The sequence below is a fragment of the Triplophysa dalaica genome, chromosome 4 (genome assembly GCF_015846415.1).
Source record: "Triplophysa dalaica isolate WHDGS20190420 chromosome 4, ASM1584641v1, whole genome shotgun sequence".
NCBI lineage: Eukaryota > Metazoa > Chordata > Actinopteri > Cypriniformes > Nemacheilidae > Triplophysa > Triplophysa dalaica.
Genome location: NC_079545.1, coordinates 25304544 through 25326794, shown reverse-complemented (window position 1 = coordinate 25326794; position 22251 = coordinate 25304544). Strand labels below are relative to the sequence as shown.

General features: G+C 38.6%; 3 protein-coding genes across 3 annotated transcripts in view; 1 reads left to right on the top strand and 2 right to left on the bottom strand.

Annotated features, from left to right (window-relative positions):
* Positions 1–313: 313 nt before the first annotated feature.
* On the bottom strand, positions 314–13583 carry snx18a (sorting nexin 18a). The gene is made up of 3 exons (XM_056745867.1): positions 13507–13583; positions 11868–13411; positions 314–2129 (listed from the first exon to the last, which is right to left on the bottom strand). Exons 2-3 carry the CDS (start codon positions 13288–13290, stop codon positions 1876–1878), a joined length of 1677 nt encoding a protein of 558 aa, XP_056601845.1. The 5' UTR covers positions 13291–13411; positions 13507–13583; the 3' UTR covers positions 314–1875.
* An 857-nt stretch (positions 13584–14440) lies between these two features.
* Positions 14441–15102, bottom strand: hspb3 (heat shock protein, alpha-crystallin-related, b3). Its single transcript, XM_056745869.1, has one exon. The coding sequence runs from the start codon at positions 15038–15040 to the stop codon at positions 14588–14590; it is 453 nt and encodes a 150-aa protein (XP_056601847.1). The 5' UTR covers positions 15041–15102; the 3' UTR covers positions 14441–14587.
* A 1949-nt stretch (positions 15103–17051) lies between these two features.
* The window catches only part of arl15a (ADP-ribosylation factor-like 15a), an 81995-nt gene continuing 76795 nt past the window's right edge, over positions 17052–22251 (top strand). The window contains exon 1 of the mRNA XM_056745868.1: positions 17052–17258. Coding sequence (XP_056601846.1) covers positions 17205–17258 — 54 coding nt within the window. The 5' untranslated portion in view covers positions 17052–17204. The remainder of the gene's footprint in view (positions 17259–22251) is intronic.

Here is a 22251-nt window from a genome sequence, read left to right as displayed (position 1 = left end):
GATCAGTAGTTTTTCAGTTCCAGTTTCACTATATTACCTTTACCACACATGATCATTAGAGATCATCTATTTTTTCTCCATTTCTAACACTTTATAGTTTTAAGACAGCTGCCTTCGGCTTGATCACTGTGTCTACTCACATATTATAAGACACACTTGTTGTTGCTGTATAATTGCTCAATAAAAACCTTCTATTATCTGTGAGATCTGCTATGAAACAATGTCACATCATGAAATACATACATGTTAACATTTAGGGTACTGTGTGTCTACCCAAAATACAAAGAGAGCAAAAATACATTCAACGCACAGCCAAAGTTATGTGAATCGTTTATTTCGGAAATTTCAGCACAGCTTTATGTTTTTCTTCCACAATGAAAAGTACTTTTTTTAGTAAAAAATGAACTCAATTGTCTGAGCACATTAGTTTGTAGTCAAGATGACCAAAATCACTGGAAAAGTCTTGGAATCCTGAGAGTGCTATGCTTTCTGTTCACATTTCCACATGCTCAGGTGTCTGTCTTATTGTTACAAGTCTTTCAGTAATGACGCAATCTGTATCTTGTGTCCAAAAAATCACGATACAAAAATCTGTCAGAACACCAAATTAGGGCATTGTAACCAGCAACAACTACGCTTGAAGTTTATGGAGTGAGCTACAGTACCCTACAAGTTTAAAGTCCGGGTGTAGAGAATTCTGAGTTTTGTTTCTAAACACATTATAGATGTTAGAAATGTATTGCTGAAACACATCATAAAGTCTCAGAAGTATGTAGAACTGAACTGTGGAGTTAAATCGTGAAACCGATTTTCACCAATTCTCTGTTCAGGATTTTTTGGGCAGGGCTAAAACGATGACGCCCTATCACTAGAGCGCCTAACATCAGGTGTCTGCTCAATCACAAGCTCAGGGTTGTAAGCTCTCACGCATACGCTTTCAGCCTCTCACTCTGCCCAACTAAACAAATATCACGTCAAATAACAAGTAAATGGTAACGCAGACTCGAATGGACGGAGGAGAATAACGCGAACGGATGGAGGATCGCTGCACTATTGATGAATATTGCGCGTGTTTGAATTCAAATCCTCCCATAAAACATATTCACATAATTCACATATAGCCTCTGGGCCGGGGACTCAGGTTCAGGACGAGCGCCACGAGTGGGCATGGCTTCAGCGCCACGCCCCCAGCGTTTGAGAGCGGAGAGTACTTTAGCTTAGAACTTATTGATAACTTATTTTATTTACTTGGAGGTTTTTTTCTCCATTCAAATTTGGCTGGGTGGTTAATAACAGACTTTATTGTTGTGTGACAAACTCAAAACACAGTATTTTAATGTCACTTTACTCTGACTTTAAGCTTTGTTTTAAAATCAAGTCTTGTAAAACAAATTTAGAAAAAAATTATATATATATAACTTATTAACAACTTCTGAAAATACCAATGAGACGGAATTAAAGGCACAACAGGGATGTCAGCGGGGCTGTAAACTTTAGTCTAAAAAAAGCTAAGAAGTGTTTAAAGCTGGCAGTCATATCGATACATCGGTGACACTCAAAACATTATATATTAGCATGACATGCTCTCAGTGATTATATTAGAATAAAATCTGTCTTTGACTTGTATTCCTGCGTGTCGCTGTAATCCTTATTAGTTTCTCAGAGGATAATACAGTCAAAACCCTCGAAAATCTTCTCTAGAAATACACTTTTCAGAGAGTAATATCATTGTCTCATTATATCCTTATATTCCTCATAACTGACATACATTATGTGGGGACAGAGTTATCGACAGGAAAGTTCTCTGGCTTGTGATTGGCTGATGTCCGTCTGTCTCTCTGCTGAGCAAGATGAGGCTCTGTCAGTCCAACCCGTTTAGGCATTGTCGTACTTCTGCAGGGCTTCCTCTAGCTTGCCAGTGATCTTCTGGAAGAAGATGATCTGCTGTTGTAGAAAGTGCTGCATCTGACCCTTAAAGTCTCGCACTCTAATCTGGTGGAAGTGCTGGATCTCAGCCATCGTTGCGAAAGAGATGATGTTGCAGCGTTCCAGGACTCCGTCGGCTTGCTGACTCTCCATCTTTCCTTCCTCTATGTGCTTTTTACTGTCTTTGACCTTTGTGAGAGCTCCTGTGGAGAAAAGAACCTGGATGAGACAATTCATAGATTGTATTGTGTGACCATTACTATGGTAATCAATGGTGACCAAGAACTTTTTGGTTACACACATTCTTCCAAATATCTTGAGTTTATCAGAACAAAGACATTTATACAGATTTGTATCAACTCGAAGGTGAGTGATGAATGATGACAGATTTTTCATTTTTGGGTGAACTGTTCCTATTCTCATTAACCTTTCATAGCTTCATGAGGCATAACAGCATATTGACTTATTCATTGTATTGGCAGTGCTATACGCACCTGCCCACACCAAACACAGCTGTGCATGTGGTGTTTATTTATTTGTTTGTTGCTCAAACTATATCAAACACACAGAGGGAAACTGATTCTGGAACAGCTGGTGCTGCTGAATGCATTTTGTTTGAAATGAATCCTGGTTTAATATATATTGTTACAGAGCTTTTGTCTAGAAGAGGAAGTACCCTTAGTGTGTAATGAGATCTGCAGCAGCTGCATTCAGGCTTGCCATTGTTACGCAAGACTGTCTTGCACCCTCCGAGAACATGGAAGTCACACCAAGTGCAGTACAATAACAATTTTATTGTTTTTCACCAGACGTTGCATCAGTACGCAAAATAATTTATAATCACTCGGAACATAGAAGGCTCGTAATCCTTCTCTTAGAACTCCGCCGTAAGTAGTGGTCGGCAGTCTCTCCACTGCCAAGTCTCCCAGTCCAATCTATCTCAGCTTCTTCTCAGAGGCTGGCATCTTTTATGCTGTCTCCTCACCAATCACTGTAATGACACGCAGGTGATCTTAATCTGCACTTGACCTACTTACTCACCATCTTTCCTGTGTCTCTCCTCCCCGGTGGAGACGTCACTAAACCACGCCCCCCTTGCCACAAGGTGTTTTGTTGTTGGTTGCAAAACCGAACATAAGTCCGGGATGCTTCACAAACGATTGTTAGTAAAATGCTGGATTCGTAATGGGTAATGCTTTGAGTTTTAAACATATGACGCGTCTGTCCTCCATTTTGTCACTTATAAAAACAATGTGCACTTTGTAAAGACGTAATGGGAAGTGCATTCACTAAAAGAGAGCATGTTTTCATGCTTCATCGTGGTAACTTTAAAATGTGCCGGAATTAAGGACGTGATCAGTTTTTAGACAAATAGCATGTTTGTCTTATGTACTCTCACCCATTCAACAAACAATGTGTTTTTTTTAAAGATGAAACTTTCTGCTGGAAAGGGTGCAGGTCATTTGCATTTAAAGAGCCACACACCAAAACAGTCCGTTTTTCCTCACAGGCAAAAATGGACGGGCACAGTATAATAAATTATCTGTGGTGTATTTCAATTCAACTCAATTCAAATTTATCTATATAGCGCTTTTCACAATGTGTATTGTTTCAAAGCAGCTTTACAGGGGCAAACAGGAAAAACAGAAAAGTTAAAACACAGCGCAGTGCATGGTATTTATACAACGAGTAAGATCATTCTAATAAATAATATCTAATTTCTAATTAAATAAATAAATGAATGAATGCAGTCTCCGGGTGAATATTTTGAGCTGAAACTTCACAGTCACATTCTGTGGACTCCTAAGATTTATATTACATTTTGTAAAAGGTCTAGATTAGGGGGGCTTGTTTAAAGAACCATGTAATAATATTAATGTACATAACTGCAACATATGGTAAAACATTTGGATTCTAGACAGGATCCTTAGTGTAAAGGATGAGTGTTTTTTCAGCTTTCAAATGTATCTGGATTACAGTGTAGTTCCCTTTCTGTCGGTCTCTCGACGATGTGTCGAGAACGACAGATGGGGTTCGCCCTTGAGAACCAATCAACTCTAACTACTCTAGAAAAGGCCAATGAAATTTGGCGAATGAAATTTGCAACATTCATTTATCTTTTAAATTTGCAGCCGTTCATTTACCGTTTGTCCTTCAGAGCCTTCGCTCATGACTACGAACAAAACGAATTCAATAAATTCTTCTTCGGGGATACGTGGTTCCTGAGGTCAGAACCACCCCGGGTGCCATTTTTTTCCCGGAGGTGCATGAGGAGCTGTGTAAAACTTGGAGCACTCCACTCACGGCCCGCTCCAGTCAAACCAGCTCCTGCTCCCTTACTTCCCTCGATGGTGGGGCAGCCAAAGGCTACGTCGAGATCCCCCGGGTGGAACGTGCGGCTGCGGTGGACCTGTGCCGCAGACGGCAACCACCTAGGGGAATCGGCCACGCCTACCGTCCAAAGTGATAGGACTTCGGCATCACTAGTGTGGAAAGCTTGCGCTGCTGCAGGCCAGGCTGCCTCGTCTCTCTACGCCATTGTCATCCTGCAGGTCCAGCCTTCCCCCTTAGGCCGGGACACCATATGACCTATCACAGATAGCTCTAACCGGACCTAGTGCTACCGGACGCTGTAACACCCCCTCCGTGGGCTGTTCCGTCTGATGTATACTCATGAGAATGGTTCCCACTTTTGGTAACCCATGAGCTTCCCCAGGTGGACCTCCACCTCGCGGATAACTACTCAGTCCGCACGTTCCATGCGTTCTCCTCCAAGGACGAGACCATACCTATATCCACCATATTCCTCCCCACGGGTAGGAGGTGGCCTCAGCAGCGCATCCCTGATTAAGGAAGTTGCGCTTACCCAGTGTAAACCCGAGCCGGACGCCCTCTCCCCAGTAGAAAGCTAAGGCCTCTGTCCGTGAAAGGTTACCGGTCAGGGCTGCACCCATCTTTCTCCTAGAAAGCTCTGGAACCCCCCGACCACCACACTTACAGTTTCGAAAAAGCATCGAGCTGACACGCCCAGGCCTGTTACCGTCGCTTCGCTAGAGATTGTGACGCGATACAGCGTTGTGGTGTTTCCATAGGTAACCCCATCTGTCATTCTCGACACAACGTCGAGAGACCGACAGAAAGGGAACGTCTTGGTTACGTATGTAACCTCAGTTCCCTGATGGAGGGAACGAGACGTTGTGTCCCTTATGCCACAAACACGTATCGTATTCTGCTGCAGTCGTGAGAGGCTCTCAGGCTCTTCAGAACAAGAGGTGAATGAATGCAAATTTCATTCGCCAGATTTCATTGGCCTTTTCTATAGTAGTCAGAGTTGATTGGTTTTCAAGGGCGAACCCCATCTGTCGTTTTCGACACAACGTCTCGTTCCCCCCATCAGGGAACTGAGGTTACATACGTAACCAAGACGTTTAGTTTGTCTACACCAGATGTGACAAACCCATTAAGAACAATTAATTTGTCACCTCATTCTGTATCCAGTTTGGACAAAAGTTTTATTTATAATGGCCTGTATTGTTTTTAGTCGCGTCACGCCACTCACGTGCACTGAAGACAGGGTGTCAGACTATTGTATGTAAGGCTGTAATAAAACTTCCGAAACAATGTCAGCAGTGTCAAAGATGTAGCTTTTCCCAGCAAACAGGTTCACATTACAATGACAGGAAACCTTGAACTCAGTCAAGTGGAACATCCAGTAACTTGACATAATAATCATAAGTTACTAAACAGGTTCTTCCACCGACAGAGGAAAGGACCTCATTATGAAGGTCAGGTTATTTTTTTACTGACCTGAACCAGCTCTCGTAAGTGCTGGTTGCAGCTATATTGGTGAAATACTGCGTGAGCTGTCACATTAATGGAATTTCTTTGGCAATGAAGAAACATGTTTAACCAAATGTCACCCTCAAATGTGCAATCAGTTTCCCTGATTTACTCATGTCAGACATATACTGTTACTTAAAAGTGACAAAGTGGCTTTGTGATACAGCAAAAGATCGTGGTATTGACACACTTTTGAGGTTACAATTATGGAGGTATGCAATTTCTAGAATCAACAATCCAGCACAAAATGTCCCAGTTCTCCAAACCACCCAAGTTCATGCCTGTTTCAAATGTAGCATGACTAATCTTATAGAGGTTATAAATGGAGCCATATAAGACTAAATCTAATGGCATCAAGATATATTTATATACTTTACAAAAAGGTTTGTGTTTATGAGCTGTGCAGATGGCTGATTTCCCTGTTCAGTGAGAAAAAACATGTAAGACATTCCAAAATCCCCCATCCCCCCAAAACTCTACATTCTGCCTTCTGGCAATAGAAGCCTTTGGCTGAGAGGAACCGAGATCCCTAAAATTACTCCCACTAGTAAAACCAAAAAAGTTTTTCCGTTGTGTTTTAGAAAAGGTTAATGTACACACGACAGCGCTTTCAAAACGATCTGCATTTACATGGATCCGGGAAAACGAATAAAAACTAAGCATTATGCACCCCAGGCCAGTGGATGGCGCTGTTGCACTATAAAGAAACCCCACTTGCGAACATCTGCATACACTGTTTTAATCTAAAACGCGGCTTTTATAAATGTGTTTATAGTAGTGTGCATATAAATACTATGTATCAGTACAGTACTTTAGCATTAGCAGGCAGCAGCGGTCACATACAGTATTGATGTATCTTATGTATGAGAGTGTAGAAGAGCTTTACATTTATACAAACACTAAAGCAGAAAGTTACGCAGCGTTAGCATTGGACGAATTCTTTGACATAAACATCAACACATTTCTAAAGTGGAGGTCATTTAATGATTTAGCTGCTGTGATGTTAAACGTGCCTTTTTTTTGAGCAAAAATTCTGACGTGGCCAAACATACACTTAGATTACATACAAAATACATTTAAATAGTGTGTAATTTGCAGGTTTGAGTACAGCGCAACTGCAAAATTAAACTTAATTTGATATTATAATAAATTATAATAATGTCACTTAGCCCTGAAAATACGCTTCATGTGTTAATAGTGATGTTCAATGCAATAACAATACAATACACTGCTGCCACAAATACGGCTAGCTGATGTATAACATCTTGCAGACAAATTTTCGCTTACAGCAAGATACCAATTCTTCGTTGAACTGTAACCTGTTTAATTATAAAGATAAGTGCTTTATTTTCTTTTGGTGTTAGCGAAGGTGCTAGGATAAGTACTTGAATAGTTGTTCTGTCAGTTTTTTTCACTGTTGTTAAATTAAGATTCTAAATATACTTTGATATGCCTAATCTCACCGGAATTCACAATGGCTAATTAATATAAATTTGTACACTGTGAATCATCCAAAAACTCATATAAAAACCAATAATAAAGCCCCACTCTGAATTTAGCAAACATTGGTGAAAAAGAAGTTCATACTAAAACATTCAATTGAGATCATGCAAATTCATAAGAATTAGGCATATTATAAAATATGTACAAACTGCTGCAAGATGGTCTTAAAATATAGACTACATGTCATGTAAAGGGACAGTTAGCACAACATTCTGTAACTGACTGAAGTCGGTCAATTCCCTTATATTGTCACAGCATGTGTACACATGACAAATTCACATCTTTGGCACATGTGATAATCAGGAGTGCAGTTTGACCATTTACAACAATAAACATATTACACAACAAATACATTATTACAATATATATCATGGGACTATCTTGCATGGTCCACAAAAGGGAAACATATCCGCTTTCCTTGCAAAACATCCATGACTCACGCAAAAAATAGCCATATGGGAATGACACGAGGACATGAATAAATAATCAACGACGTTTCATTTCTAGGTGAACTATCCCTTTAAGCCACAAGAACAGATTCTGGACTGTCGAGTAAATATTCCCCGCAAATATAAAGCAAATATTATTATATTAACTTTATTTCATGGCTCGTTGGAATGTTTGATTCTGATTGGCCAGTCGCGACAATTGCATGTTCTTTATTCCCAGATAACAACCTATCAAAAATCATTTTGACAAGTTTTTTTTGACAAATTAAATATAAATATATATTTAAATGACATTTATGACATTATATTTACAAATGATTAAACCAAATTGCCTGCTTGTGACATCTGAACTTCGTTTCTTACCTTAAAAACAAAAGTAAACGGCTTTTCCTCGGCGAAGGTCTAAATTTGTTCAAAAAGAGCTAATACAATATTTCAAATTCATACTTCATGTCCATTTTTCCCCCATGTCGCAAGTAGCGGTGTAATAATATATACTGATCACACTGTCGGGGCTTATTTCTGCGATGACAACCGGCTGCCTATACATTATCCTTTACATAACACAAAGAACATCACACCAAAAGGGCTAATGCAAAAATAAAACCACACACGGCTTGAAAAAGGTCTGACGCACAAAACAGACGTATGAAACTCGTCAATTAGGGGAAAGAAGACAAACGTGGGAAACTGACGCTCTACTGAGTCGGAATAACATGTGCTGTTGCAGACCTCTTCATTACGTAATGCACTATTACACAACACACTTCTGCCGTCTGCATGCGACATGACCCCTCTATTCACTTCCCCTGACCAGACAGAGCAGTCACGCACCTCATCTCGAGTGACTGATTTTGTCCTGAAAACCCAGATGTGGCATTTTCTATATATTCTTGGCTGACATCCATCAAATTTCTTGGTTATTTCAAACAAATGAGAAGGTAAATGAACATGACTACAAAAGCAAAGGTGATCACACGTTTAATTTGTTTTGAAGCTGCACTATTTGATTCGTGGAAGTTAAGGATATTACAAAAGCCATTAGCTGTGAAATACAACGCATATGTTGGGAATCCAGCGCCTATATTGACACTATATTAGTATAGAAGGACCAGCATCTGTTATAGATGGATGACTCTGATAGTCTTTCTGATAAACTGCCCAACATATAAAGACTTCCAAGAAATTACAAACAATTAGATCCTTTCTTATAAAAAAGAGGATTTTGAAATTAGTTTTTGCTTCTTTAGTAAAACCTGAAACAACTGGATGTTGATTTATACAAAGCTCCAAAAAGAACATGAAAATCTATGTGATCGTATTCAAAGACTTTCATATCACACCTAGTTTAAAGCAGATGATTTGAGGAAACTGTGACACAATTGAACTGACAGAAATGTGAATGGTGACTTCTGAATTCCTTTTTTTACAATGGTATATTAACTGTAATTTAACTAATAAAGAAACAAACATTTTTGAAAAACTGGCTTCCACTTTATAGATAACATGAAAATAATCACATTAGAAAGAAGTTTTAAGTTCTTTACAGTGGCAATCACACTGAACATTACAAATTTGTCAAACATCAAACAACCTTCAGCCAATCATTTCGCAGGTGGTTAAGTTATCTACACACAATGTTAACTTCCTCTGCTATAATGACCTGAGTCACCATTTCCTTACATCAAAACCACATAGAACATTTTACTGAACATCATAGAGAACCAAAGAAAAGCGGTCCATTAATGGCGTCCATAATTGTTCAGTTCTCTCTCTTCTGTTGCTAATGGACTTTCTATAGTAACGCAAATCAATACATGTTTTGCTCATGTGTATGTTATTTAAAAACAGCAGAGCTTTCACTCTTCCTTAGGGATATTATAATAGGCTTGAATTAAATAATTTTACAGACAAACCCATTATCAGAAAGTGAATTTACTAGAAGCTACAGGTGATGGTACGTCTGATCTGAATAACTTGTTGCAATTGTACTAAATGTGGTTACAGTGGTGTAGTGGAGTAGGCGGGGCGAGACCGTGGGGCGAGACCGTGGTTCGAGACCGGTGAGTAATGTTAAAGAGCGCCAGCTGTGCGCGCACCGGTCTCGAATCACGTAGGAGATCGGGAGCATATAAGAGAACGAGCGACCGGACCGTCAAAGAGAGAGGACCGGGCCCGAACATGTTTGTATTTGTATTTATTGTTTTGTTCGCCGGCGGTCGGCCGTGAGTGTCCGCCTTTCTAAATGCACCAGTGCAACCAGTGCAAAAAGTTAGTCTAGGGCCCTGCAGCCATTTAAAGCTAGTTAAAAAGAAATGTATTTGTTCTGTTGAACACAAAAGAAGATACTTTGGAGAATGTAGGAACGCAAACCGTTCTGGGACACTTGACTACCGTTGTAATTTTCCGACTATACTAGTCAATGGTGGCTTCGTTACAAGCATTCTTTCAAATATCTTTCTTTTTAAAAGCTTCTATTCAAAGCATGGTTTCTAGTGTGTGTGACAGTGTAGGAAAATAACAGCTTTTCTGAGAGTTTTCACATGACTCATTTAAGGTCTGAATGACTGTTTCTCTGTGGTTGGGTTTTCCTTTGTGATCAGTGGTCAAATTTGCTTTAGTTAACTGCGAAATTGTTGGTTCACACAAACAACACAGGAAAAACGAAATATCTCATAGAATCAGCTGACACCTAACATCATAAAGTTTCTGACATATGGTGAAAATACTGAGATTGGATACATGACACTTGCTGAAAAGGACATTGCACTTGTCAAATGCCCAGGCATAGAAGTTAGGGTTTGGGTCAGTGAGTTGCAGGTAACCTCCGACATTCAGACTGTGAATAGGTGGATCTGTTTGCAACAGGGTCAATTCAGGCCTCTCTACTGGACGTACAACACAGCATTTCAATTTATCCAAAGCATTGTGCACCCACAATAGAGTGACAGCGTTCTCTTTAGCACCAGCCTTTACTTCATTAAACATCTGGTTAACACATTTAACAACATGAATGCGGCAAAATGTAGGCCACTTTTACAAACACATTATGCTATTGGGAATTTAAGTGTTGGTTTAATTCACTCTGTATTTTAATTCACAGCACTTCCTTGTAGCTCACACACAAGCTCTGATGGCTTAGACAAAGTCACAATGTTTGTTCATGTTGAGGTTATGAAAAGCCACATAAATGTGGGCTGTCGAAACAGCTTGTAAAATGAAGTGTTGCCTGTGTGTCGAGACAGCATCCTTGAAACAAGACGACAAGTTTAACATCATGAAAACAGGAACAGACTTTGAATAGTCTTCAAGAAATGTATGAAGTTAGATTAAATGTACTTTAAAGTGCATTTAAGGGCTCTTAAACTAGCAGACGTGAAGGGCTTCATGATGAAAAATGTGGCTTTGGGATTGGTCATTTAGAAAGGAGTTAAATTATGTGGTAGAATTACAGAAAAGAGACTTAAAAATGAACAATCAGTCCCATCAGGCAGTCTAAATTAAACATTTGTAATGTCTGGAATTAACAATTCATGTAAAGTGATAAAGTATTCACTTTCAAGCTATTTACACATTGAATTTGAATCTATTATTAATCTTTAAAACGATAAGAAATTCATTCCTAAAGAGGAAGATGATTTTCTTGAAACTATTTTAAGAAAAATTAGGAATCAATTACTTGACCATCTCTAGAGATGATTGCTTATGGCTAGAGATCTTAAAACTGCACGTCTTTATGTTAAAAGGGAGCAAGCATGCATCATCCTTTTTCACGCGTTCCTTCAAACATCTGAGGGTGTGATTGCTTCATTTCCTGTATGCTGAGTGCCTTCTTCACATTATGGCGCTTCACCAAGAACATCAATTAAATTCTGACTCTTTCATCATGATTTGAGAAACAAAACATTATTTGAATGTTTTTTCTAAAGTAGACATCCTTAAAATCTGTGATCTGTGAAATCCTCAAAAGCTCATTAGTAAGACAATTACTAATGATGTATACTTTGGACTTTTTATTCAAGCGTATACTTTTTATTGGTATGCATGTTTCAAGGGAATCAAATCTACGACCTTTGCTCCACCAGCTGAACTACACAAACATTTACAATTGAAAGATAATAATAATACAATACACTAGTAAATGATTACCTTTCTGTACATGGATGATATCAGGGTAGTTCGCAAGGTGTCCTTGGTACAAGGCTAACAAATCCATCACCAGGTCCACATCTTGTTTAGGTTGCTCTGCAAAATAGTCTCCAATAGTTTCGTAGGCTTCCCCCGTGTATGCAATCGCATGGTTCAAACCGGCCGAGAAAGACTGTTGGTCGAGGTCAAACGCTTGATTTAGATATTTAAAAGACTGTCCCACTCTCTGATATTCTTTCTTGAACCCAGCGATCTGTTTCCTCGCAAACTCACTGAGCGTGGCATTGACTTGCACCACGCTGTCGTCCATTTTTCTGGAAAAGGTCTTGAAACCATCGATTTTGCTTTCAACATCCTGCAAGTCCAGGGGGGCGGCAGGGGTGCTGATGGTGAGGAAAAAATTAGCGCCGACCATCTCGTCCTTCTCGCCTTTCCGCTTTCCCTGCTTCCAAAGCTTTTCATCCGTGGAGGGGCAGGTGAGGAAGTGCTGGAAAACATCGCACCTGGCGAGCACTGGGTGGCTGGTCATATGGTTCATCCACCATATCAACCCTCTTCTTCTCTTGGATATGAAGTCTTCTTCGAAACGACCCGTTGCTTGTTTCTCCGGGATGTGCGGCACAGAGATGACGGGGAATTTTTCCACCAACCGGGCGTATAGCCAATCGAAATGCTTGTATCTTCTGTTGGGCTGGTTCTGTGTGTGGGTCGGTGTCAGTTTGTAGGAAATGTAACTTTTCATGCCTTTGAATTTCGTCTGTTTGGTCGGGTCGTCAATAGTGCAAGAAAACGGGTAGGGGTTTTCCTGCCACTCCGGACCGTACTGACCCATGACGACAAAGATTTTATCTCCATCCTTCACAAATCCAGACGCTTCCCCCAACACAAAAGCCTCACCGCCAGACTTCACGAAAGTCGAGAACCTGTTCAGATTTCTGCTGACTGTGGCTGAACTCTTGGCGTGCTGCCCGCCTCTGGGGATCGATGCTGTGGAGATACTGTAGGTAGAGGGTCCATTTCCGTCATAGTTCGTGTAATGTCCACCACCTCTTGGCTCGTCTGTCACAGATGAGTGATCGTCCCATTCGTCATCCCAGTCGTCATCACTGGCCGGGGAACCTGGATGTGTCTGAGGTAGTGCCGGACAGGTTGCAAAGCTGGGTGGTGGTGGGTTAAAACCACCACTGGGACTTTTGGAATAACCAGAGCTGTTGTTGTTTAAAGACGACGACACGTTGTCATTCCTCAATATCTCAACGTAGGACGCAGGGAAGAGCCCACTCTCCCCTCTGGAGTTCGTCCCCTCAAGCCACCCATCAATGTCCTGCTCGCCGCACAGACTCACAATCTCGTGCTCCTTCAGCGATATTTCCCCCGGATTTTCTGAATTAAAGTCATACAGAGCTCTCGCTCGCAGAGCCATGGCACGACAATATATCCAAGCTGCGATATAGTGACGCGTTTAAATCGTGTTAAGCCTCGAACCCAAACTCAGTCACTGAACTGACAACTCGCGCGACAATCCACAATATCCACCTTTACTTCTACAATAAAGAACGAATCATTTAACAATCAAATCGTATTAATACAATTAGCAAAACTGTGATAAGAAGTCATCGTAGCCGTCCACAGAGTTTACCTTTCTGAGCCCCGTTGCCGTCCCACAACAGCCGCAGTGAACACTCACTCAACCCTGAACACACTGAGAGAAAACAGCACGTCATGTCGAAGGCGGAGCTAAACGCAACACACACGGAGAGCACCAATCAAATCCATCGGCGTGATGTGGGAACGGTCTCTTATTAGGTAAACATTGCACTTTATTACGTTGTTATTTCTCTATTTTCTTTATATTGTTCTTTCTGTTATTAAAATCGAATTAGCTATTATGTTATACCACGTAAACAATGTAGCATGGCCAAGATTAGGTCTACTCCTCAAGTCCCATCAATGTAGAACTGGAGAAAGATCTTATTATATATTTTTAAAATAAAAAAAATATTTGTATACAGCTATTTAAAGGTATTATGATACGAAGCCCGCCCTTGGATGCTATCTATGAACTAATCTTGTTTGTCCAATGTCTAGACGAATAATGAGAATTGAGTTGTAACTACATTCCTGCAGGGTGATTGTAATTGTTGTATTTAAAGTGATTGTTCCCCCAAAAATGAACATTCTGTCATCATTTACTCACCCCAGTGTCGTTTTTAAAACTGTGTGGATTCCTTTGTTTCGCAGTACACGAAAGAAGATATTTTGAAGAAAGTCGGTAACCGAAAAGCATCGGGCCCCATTCACTTCTTTTGAATGGGGACCGATCCAATGAGAGTAAATGGGGGACAGTTAACAACATTCTTCGAAATATCTTCTTCTGTGTTCTGCAGAAAAACAAGAAAATCATACAGGTTTGAAATGACAAGAGGGTGAGTAAACGATGACAGAATATTTATTTTTGGGCATTGACGGCAATTAAAATAAAACATGCATTATACGAATGCTTCATTCACAGTATGTAGACGTAAAACATCTCAGTGTTACATGTCTGTCAAAATATAAACAGGAGAGAAAGGTTGAGTTAAAAAATAACTTATCATTTATTGAAAGAATTAAATTTTGCTTCAAAAGATCAATCAATGATGTTGTTAAGGATTCTACGCCAAATGCACATCATCTGTTCAAAGGCCATGTTTGATCGTTTCTTTTATTTTTTTTCTATGTTAATCACACGCTGGCCACCATTTGTCCTTAGTCTCCACCACTAGTATCCCATCATGACACAGTATGGCTTTGAGGTCCCCCGCCCGGAGCTGGTGGTCAGGCAGTTGATACTGTCTGGTGAAACTCCGTGACACAAAACCATGTTCATCCATCTTCGCCCCGTGCCGACCTCTGATGAGCAGCCACCCCTCAAACACTTGTATGAGGATATCCTCTGGTTTAAATTGAGTCACGTCCAGCAGGATTTGAAACAGTGGCTCTCCAGAGTCCTCGTCCTCATCCTCACTGGCGGCTTGTACAGTGTCCACTTTAACCGGCAGGCATTCAGGTCCTGGCAGAGCAAACAGTCGATGATCTACAGTGCATTCCTCAAGTTTTCTGGTTTTGAAATGCTCCTGGTAGCGCACTGGGCATGAAATCCAGTGGGAAATAGTGATTCCCTCTCCTGCCATGACACCGAGGGCTGAGTTACACGTTGCTTTTTGAGTGGCGATAAAGCGAGAGGCTAGTAACACCAATCTGAGCTAATAAAAGACTGGCCTCAGTTTGCATTTCTGGTTGGGGGACGTGTAAAAAGATGGACTATTTTTAGAGTGGGCAAAACAACTCTTGATCATGCTCCTGTAAAGGAATAGTTCATCCTAAAATCATTATAGTCCTTCAAAAAATCATTATGTACTCACCCTGTATGACGTTCTTTCTTCTGTAAGGTGAAAAATGTTGTTAAATAATATTGGCCCCCATTGACTTCCGTGGTATGGACACAACCACTGAGACATTTCTCACAGTTTTTCATTTTGTGTTCCACAGAAGAAACACTCATATACAGGATTTGATTTGAAATTCATTTTTATATATGGGTGTACTTCACCTTTCAAGACCATTGTATTCAAGATGTACATATTTAAGACATAGTCTATTGCTAGGAATTAGACATATTTAAATATATTAAATGTCCCTCACAGAATAGCTAAATCATGTGTGACTGCAAATACATGTCATGTTTATAACAAAGTAATTTTTAACTAAAACTGCATCCAATTTAGTCCAACAACTGCAATTAGCATATAACAAAATAACTATTTGTAAACATATTTATTAGGAGATTAAGGAACATGCCCTTTTTAAAACCATCCACCACATCAACACAAACCCCCGCATAGTACTATTTTAAAGTCTGTCACTCACTTTCATGAAGAAAAACACAATACACATCAACCAGTAATATACTTCCTTATTTAAATAGTAGCATTTAGCCACTATTTTTATTTGGAAGGCTTAACGTAAATGGTCTCGCATTGGTTTTCCAGGAAAAAAGTCAAAGAAACAATTTAAAACGTTAAAGTAATTGGCACTAAACTTTGTTGTGTGACCCATATCGTATCACCTCATCTTACATCAAAGTACTTTATGATTAGCCTACTCAAACAGTCTGGGCTTTTTTCTGTTCAGTGTTAATGTAATATGTTTTAAAGCTCTGTTGGTGCTCTTCTCTTCATATGTCATTGTGTGTTTTTATTGATGATAGCACAATTTCAAAATGTCTGCAGCAATCCACCAAATAGGCCCATGTTTCAATGCATTTGATTTGATGAGCCACTGTCTTAAAATAAATAATGTTCATAATTGAAGGATGGATTTTTGAAGTAATTAGAAACAATATTCATCCTTATATAATTTATAATTCTTAAATCAAAGTGTGTACTCCTACCTGAATAAGCGTGACAACATGAAGTAGACGCTGTGAGGAATTTTGCTGCCACCTGGTGGATAAGTATATAAGTACGGGATTTTGGTTTCAATTGAAGAATATTTTTCACTATTATTAAGTATATTATCATTATCTCTGTATCATAATTTGTAATATTATAACTTAGCTGTCCCATACTTCGAAATATATGCATATGATCTTGATCGTGTCTTACTGTATTTCTGGTAATACATTTGTTTAGTGTTCTGAATAAATGAATACTTTGACAGACTACAGCCACATTAGATTTTTTGTAAAGAAGTGTGCCCAATACACAAACTGTACACGTTAAGTAAAAAGATAACCTCCTAGAAGAGTAGAGAATAGCTTTAAGGAAAAAAGGAATATATATAGTAAACTGTAAATAATCTGAAACCTTTATTTTGATTTTTTTCTTATATCTCATGTCTCAATCGTGAGTATTTCTATGAAAATGTGACTGTATGTTATGTGCTTATAACATATTTTAGTTATATTACATATTGTTATTTTCTGTTTTATTCATTGTATGTGTAAACGTGACTAATCCAATTATCAGTTTTATTTTGCAGTAGGCCTGAGTTGATAATCTCTTGAGGCAGCATTTCATCTAATCACCTCTCTCTCTCTTTCTCTCTCTCTCTCTCTCTCTCTCTCTCTCTCTCTCTCTCTCTCTCTCTCGTTCACCCTCCTCTAGCTCTTCTTTATTTATGAATGGGAAACGAAGAAAAGACTTTCCTCTTTGGTCTATGCTCTTAGTTGAGGACCATTCATTTGTTCTTATCTTTCCGCTCTGACACATTGTATCTTTGAAATCTTCCGTCAAGACTCATTCAGTTCCTGGAGCGGCTTGTTTGTTGTCTGGGGTAACGCTGTTGCTGGGGACGATGTCAGAACACATTCAGCTCTCTATAGCGCTGTGTAGGATTGGCTTTTACACGGTAAGCCAAGCAAACCACCTTCATATCAGCATGTCTGATTTCGTGCTTTGCATTTGACGCTATGTAACTGTTGATGAGTTCTTTTATCAAAGGTTTAAACTTAGATATTGAAAACACGGGTTAAGTTATTTGGATGTTGTTCCATATGTGGCATCATTATAACAAAATAACAGAAGCTAAACAAAACAATTTTACTAGCTATTACTCAAAACTTTATTTTGCTGAGTTGTAGTTTTCAGCATCAGTTAAGTCTTTGCATGCACAGTGTGTTGTTTCACTATACATTCGTTGGATACAGTTTATTTAGCATCCTGTTGTAAACATGTAAGGATGCATTCATTTAAGGTGTTTACTAGATGATCTGTTATGCCAAATATCTGTAGTTTCAGAGGACAACAGTTCATGGTGACAGTTGTGTACAGTGATGTTTTTTTTCACACAAACAGACCCACATGAGAAATGCAGTTTGCTTGTTTTTGAGACTAAATAAGGCTGTGTTTTTGAAGTCCTATTAGAGATGCAATGCAAACAAACATCTTCAGGATGGTTTTAGGTTGTGTTGATAATAAACCAAGCTGTTTTTGTCTTGTGCATTAATTCACCCCAAGGCCCATACAGAAACATGAGCTTGATTAGATTGAGTTCAATCTTGCTTGCGTATTTTCTTTCTCTTTGACTTTTGATGTGTACTGTACAGTTTTAGTGACTTGTTTGTGATGTTTAGATTCTGGTCAATAGCCAAATGGCATAACAGGAATTACAAAGTTGTCTATTTCCAAGAATGTTTTGAGAATAAAATAACAGAATCAAAACAAATCAGCTGAATTTGAATCTGAAAGTCTTTCATTTTAGTGAAACAGATTCACAAAATACAAACAGTTATTCTATAAACACACAGAGCTTATGCGTCCACTTAGACATGCAGATTGTGTTGTGACACTTTCTATGCCTTTTCTGACCGAGCTGCATGTTCTGTGAGTTTACAAAATGGTGCTCACAGTGTCAACAATTTAATTCTTAATGTTTGTTCATTTAATTTAAGTTTTGTTTTAGATTGTTATGCAAGAATGTAGGCCTAGGTCTAACCAAAATATGTAAGTTGGCCATTGATTTCTTAGGGATTTATATGAATAAAAAATATGAGATATCCTGGGTGACACGCTCCCTTGAGTGGTAAAACACTCAACAAAATGGCTGCTTTCAAAAGGAGAAGCAAGGAAACCGGGACTAAAACACACAATTATTTCCTCTAATTACAAGCAGCTGGACTCAACGGTGATCCTTACGACTACCTAAAAGAATCAGTTGTTTTTGGACACTCAAATGTTGCACAGAATTGCGTTTCCTGAGGGTATCCAGAAAGCTGGTTATGTGACATAACCCCAACTTTCGGTTCCAAAAAGGGAGATTACTTTCAGGGTTTGTAAGTAACCATAGCAACTCACTCGTGGAAGCTATGTTCCAGGGTTAGTTCATTTTAAAGGGGTCATGTGATGTGGCTAAAAAAATATTGTTGTTTGCTTTAGATGTAATACAATGTGTTTACACGATTTAAGATTAAAAAAGGCTGTATTTTCGACATACCTTGCATGTTTTATCTCCTCTTTGCTCCGCCTCTCTGAAACGCACTGATATTTTACAAAGCTCATCACTCTGAAAAGCGAGGTGTGCTATGATTGGCCAGGTCACTAGTGCATAGTGATTGGTCGAATACTGCAAGGAAATGTAACGCCTCTTACCATATTTGGAACATCAGGTTCCAAAGCAATTATACTGACAGGTACGCCCACCTTACCAATGTATACATTTGGGCGGTCTTAGTCAAATAATGTTACGAACTGACGTAGATTTGCCGGGTTGTGGTTACACGAGCCGTTTCAGGCAGGTCTGGGTGAGCATTCGCTTCTAGATAAAATACATATTTTGTTTCCGACACTTACATTTTTGCAATTGTATGTGTCTAATACATGCAAGGTGAACGTAATCCACACCAAAGACAAAGAAAATCACGTATTTTCTTTAAGGAAATGTTACTAAGCCTTAGGGGTTGTCTGTGCATGTTTGCAATTTTGAAGAGCGTCAAGTGGGTGTAAAGAAGCACAGAATACGATGATAATCGAGGATTACGAGGATGTTAATAGTGAAGTATTTTAACTCTAGAGCAATAGCATTTCATTACTCTTGGCCACAATTTTGATGAATTGGGTCGAAGGTATTTGTGGCCTAAGGTTAGTTTACCACCAATGGGATTACCATGGCATGTGGTTCACATATTTAAAATTCTTATTATAATTTTAAATCCATTTACATAAAAAATACATACAAAACTTAGACTTAAGGATTTTCATACTGACTATATTTCTTAAAAATGTCTTTATGATCTTCAGCCTCCTCCTCCTCCTACAGTTTAGAATTGAAACGCCTTTCTCCAAATTACAATTAGACTTTCTTTTAACATTTGGAAAGCCATGGCCTTTTAGCAAACAAAGTTAAATAAACAAACAAACAAAATTCATGTGTATTTGAAAGGGATATAGGCTACATGATATATTATACATGTGACTGGGCCTAACATTTTAAACCTACCTCTGACATAGCAGACCTTCATACTCTGCTGCAAATTATTATCATTCATAGTGTATTGTGCTGAAAAGCATTACACACATTTTTCCAAAATTATGACCAATGTAGTAGTTTTCATTAATATGACTACATTAGAAACGGTTGCAAATAAATCGGATACAAAGCAAAATCAGTTTTCAGAAAACCAAATAAAGGTCGAATTTTTTTAAAGAACATACAGAGAAGGAACAAAAGAGAGGTTTAATACTGCCTTCAAAATCAGCAATGCGATCAAATACATATACACAACACAATTTTGGTGAAATACCATGGTAGACATATTCAAATAGCAGTTGCAAACATCAAACAAAATACAGTTTATGTAACAAAGATAGCCATGATGAATATACATTTTAAATATTATAGTATAAAAATAGTGCATATATTTAAAATATTTAATAAAAAAATTAGTATATAGCGTTATATATAGTATATAGTATTATAGTTTTATGAACACATAATTTAAATAATTTAATTTTATGATATTTAATCCCGCACTTTATACACTGAAGCAGATTTAATTCTTCTGTGAAAAATCCCTCAGAATTATATTGTTGTTTTACAGTTAGAAACTTTAAGCTTCCAGGCCGTTTCCATGGTGACATGTGCAATCTGTGGTCCATTGACAATGTCTTCATGTTGTTTCCGTGAGCGTGCGTTAACTCTGGGTATCTTTCTGGAGGTTGATTAAACTTACCCTTCAAACGGGTTCTGGAACCGACATACACAGAGTTAGCAAGATTTGGGTTAATAAACGCAGAGTTCAGGGTTAAATTGACAGTAAATTAACCCTGCTGTCTGGAATACCCCCATGATATTGTAACCATTCATTTTGCAGTGTTTTACCACTTCCGGGGTATTCACGTGGGAAAGTGACGACACGTGCATACCCTCTATACACACAATCCTCTTCATCCATCAGCCACCTCCACACGTGTTCCCAATCTCTCTCATCACCATGCAGCACCACATAAAAGCACTGACCTCAGTTTTATTCTTTGTCTTGTCTTTGGATGGATCAGGACTCAATACATGAGAATACTTGATTTTCAGCATTATTATCCTGATCATATTCAAATTTGAGCTCCATGTCATACACCTTCACCTGAGCTCCTTACTTAAAACTGTTTTCTGATGAACCGGCCATTCTGTTCTCTACCTGCATCTCAATAAATATTTTTATATAAATATTTTTATATAAACTACTTGGTTATTCTTGCTTTGTGTCTTAGAGTCTGGTATCCCGTTACCTTTAAGTGAATAGTTCTTTTGGGAACTAAAAATGGTTCCTCTGTGGCCTTGCTGTGAAGAACCTTTTGTAGGATTTTAAAGCGAGCACTTTGTTAAAGGTTGAAGGTTTTTGTTGCACCTCATTAAGATGCCAATGGAGAGGAAAATTGGTGGCACGTGCCTAACAGTTGTCAAGTCTCACTACAAGCACTCCTTCCTCTCCCTGTGTCTTTGAGTCGTGTTACTGCATGTGAATATTCTAATGTCAGATAATGTGAACTTTTAACACTGACGTACTCCTGTACAAACTACTATTACTCTTGCGTTTTCTTTACTGATGTTCACATTCTGCTAATCCAAGCATTTGTTTTTAGAAGCGTAGTTTTGCTTGTACAGAATATCAATTAGATGCTTAAACTGGATATTTCAGGTGGCCTTTCTGCTTGTAGTTATTTGACAGGCATGAAACTTATTTCAAAGTTAACAGTAATACTGAAAGGTGAATAACATGCACATGTTTTTCATGTTTGGGCCGATACATTATATACAAATGAGGTCTTTAACATGCTGAAATGCTGTCATAAACATTTTATCAAACTATACTTATACGGTGGCATATATTGACAAGTTTGGCAGATGTTTTCATTATTGTAGATCTGTTCAATGTGTGAAATATTTCATTTTCCAGGGCGGTTTTCCAAGTGATTGTTATTACATGCGCCTTGTCTCATTAAACAAAGTACATTTAGACCACCCTGTATCAACATGTGTATAGGTTTAAATGTAAATATTTGCTGGCCACTTATTCATATACTGTAGTGAGTCAGCTTTTGAGACTCATTGGAACCACGGAAAATATCAGAAGAGCTATAGAAATGTCAAAATAGTTTGATGTTACTTCAGGAAATACATTTTCATGTTTAAACGATACAATGCTGATGTGTTACATGTATTTTAGGATCTGTTGAAAAACGAATATAAGCCTATTTTTCCAACTTTTCATGTGTGTTTGCATTCTCTCAGTCTTTATTCTGCTGTTCGGTGACTTTGTCATTCCTGAAGTTTGCTTTTGTTAAACTTCAACAGACACTTGACTGGGTTTGTCAACATACAAAATGAGTGGTCGACTGGTATAGCTGGA

What these genes read in the sequence shown, in the direction of transcription:
- hspb3 (XM_056745869.1), bottom strand. Translation starts at nt 15,040, where the DNA reads ATGGCAGGAGAGGGAATCACTATTTCCCACTGGATTTCATGCCCAGTG.
- snx18a (XM_056745867.1), bottom strand. Translation starts at nt 13,290, where the DNA reads ATGGCTCTGCGAGCGAGAGCTCTGTATGACTTTAATTCAGAAAATCCG. An exon ending in TATCATCCATGTACAGAAAG is followed by an intron (nt 2,130 to 11,867) that starts GTAATCATTTAC and finishes TTTTCTCCACAG; the next exon opens with GAGCTCTCACAAAGGTCAAA.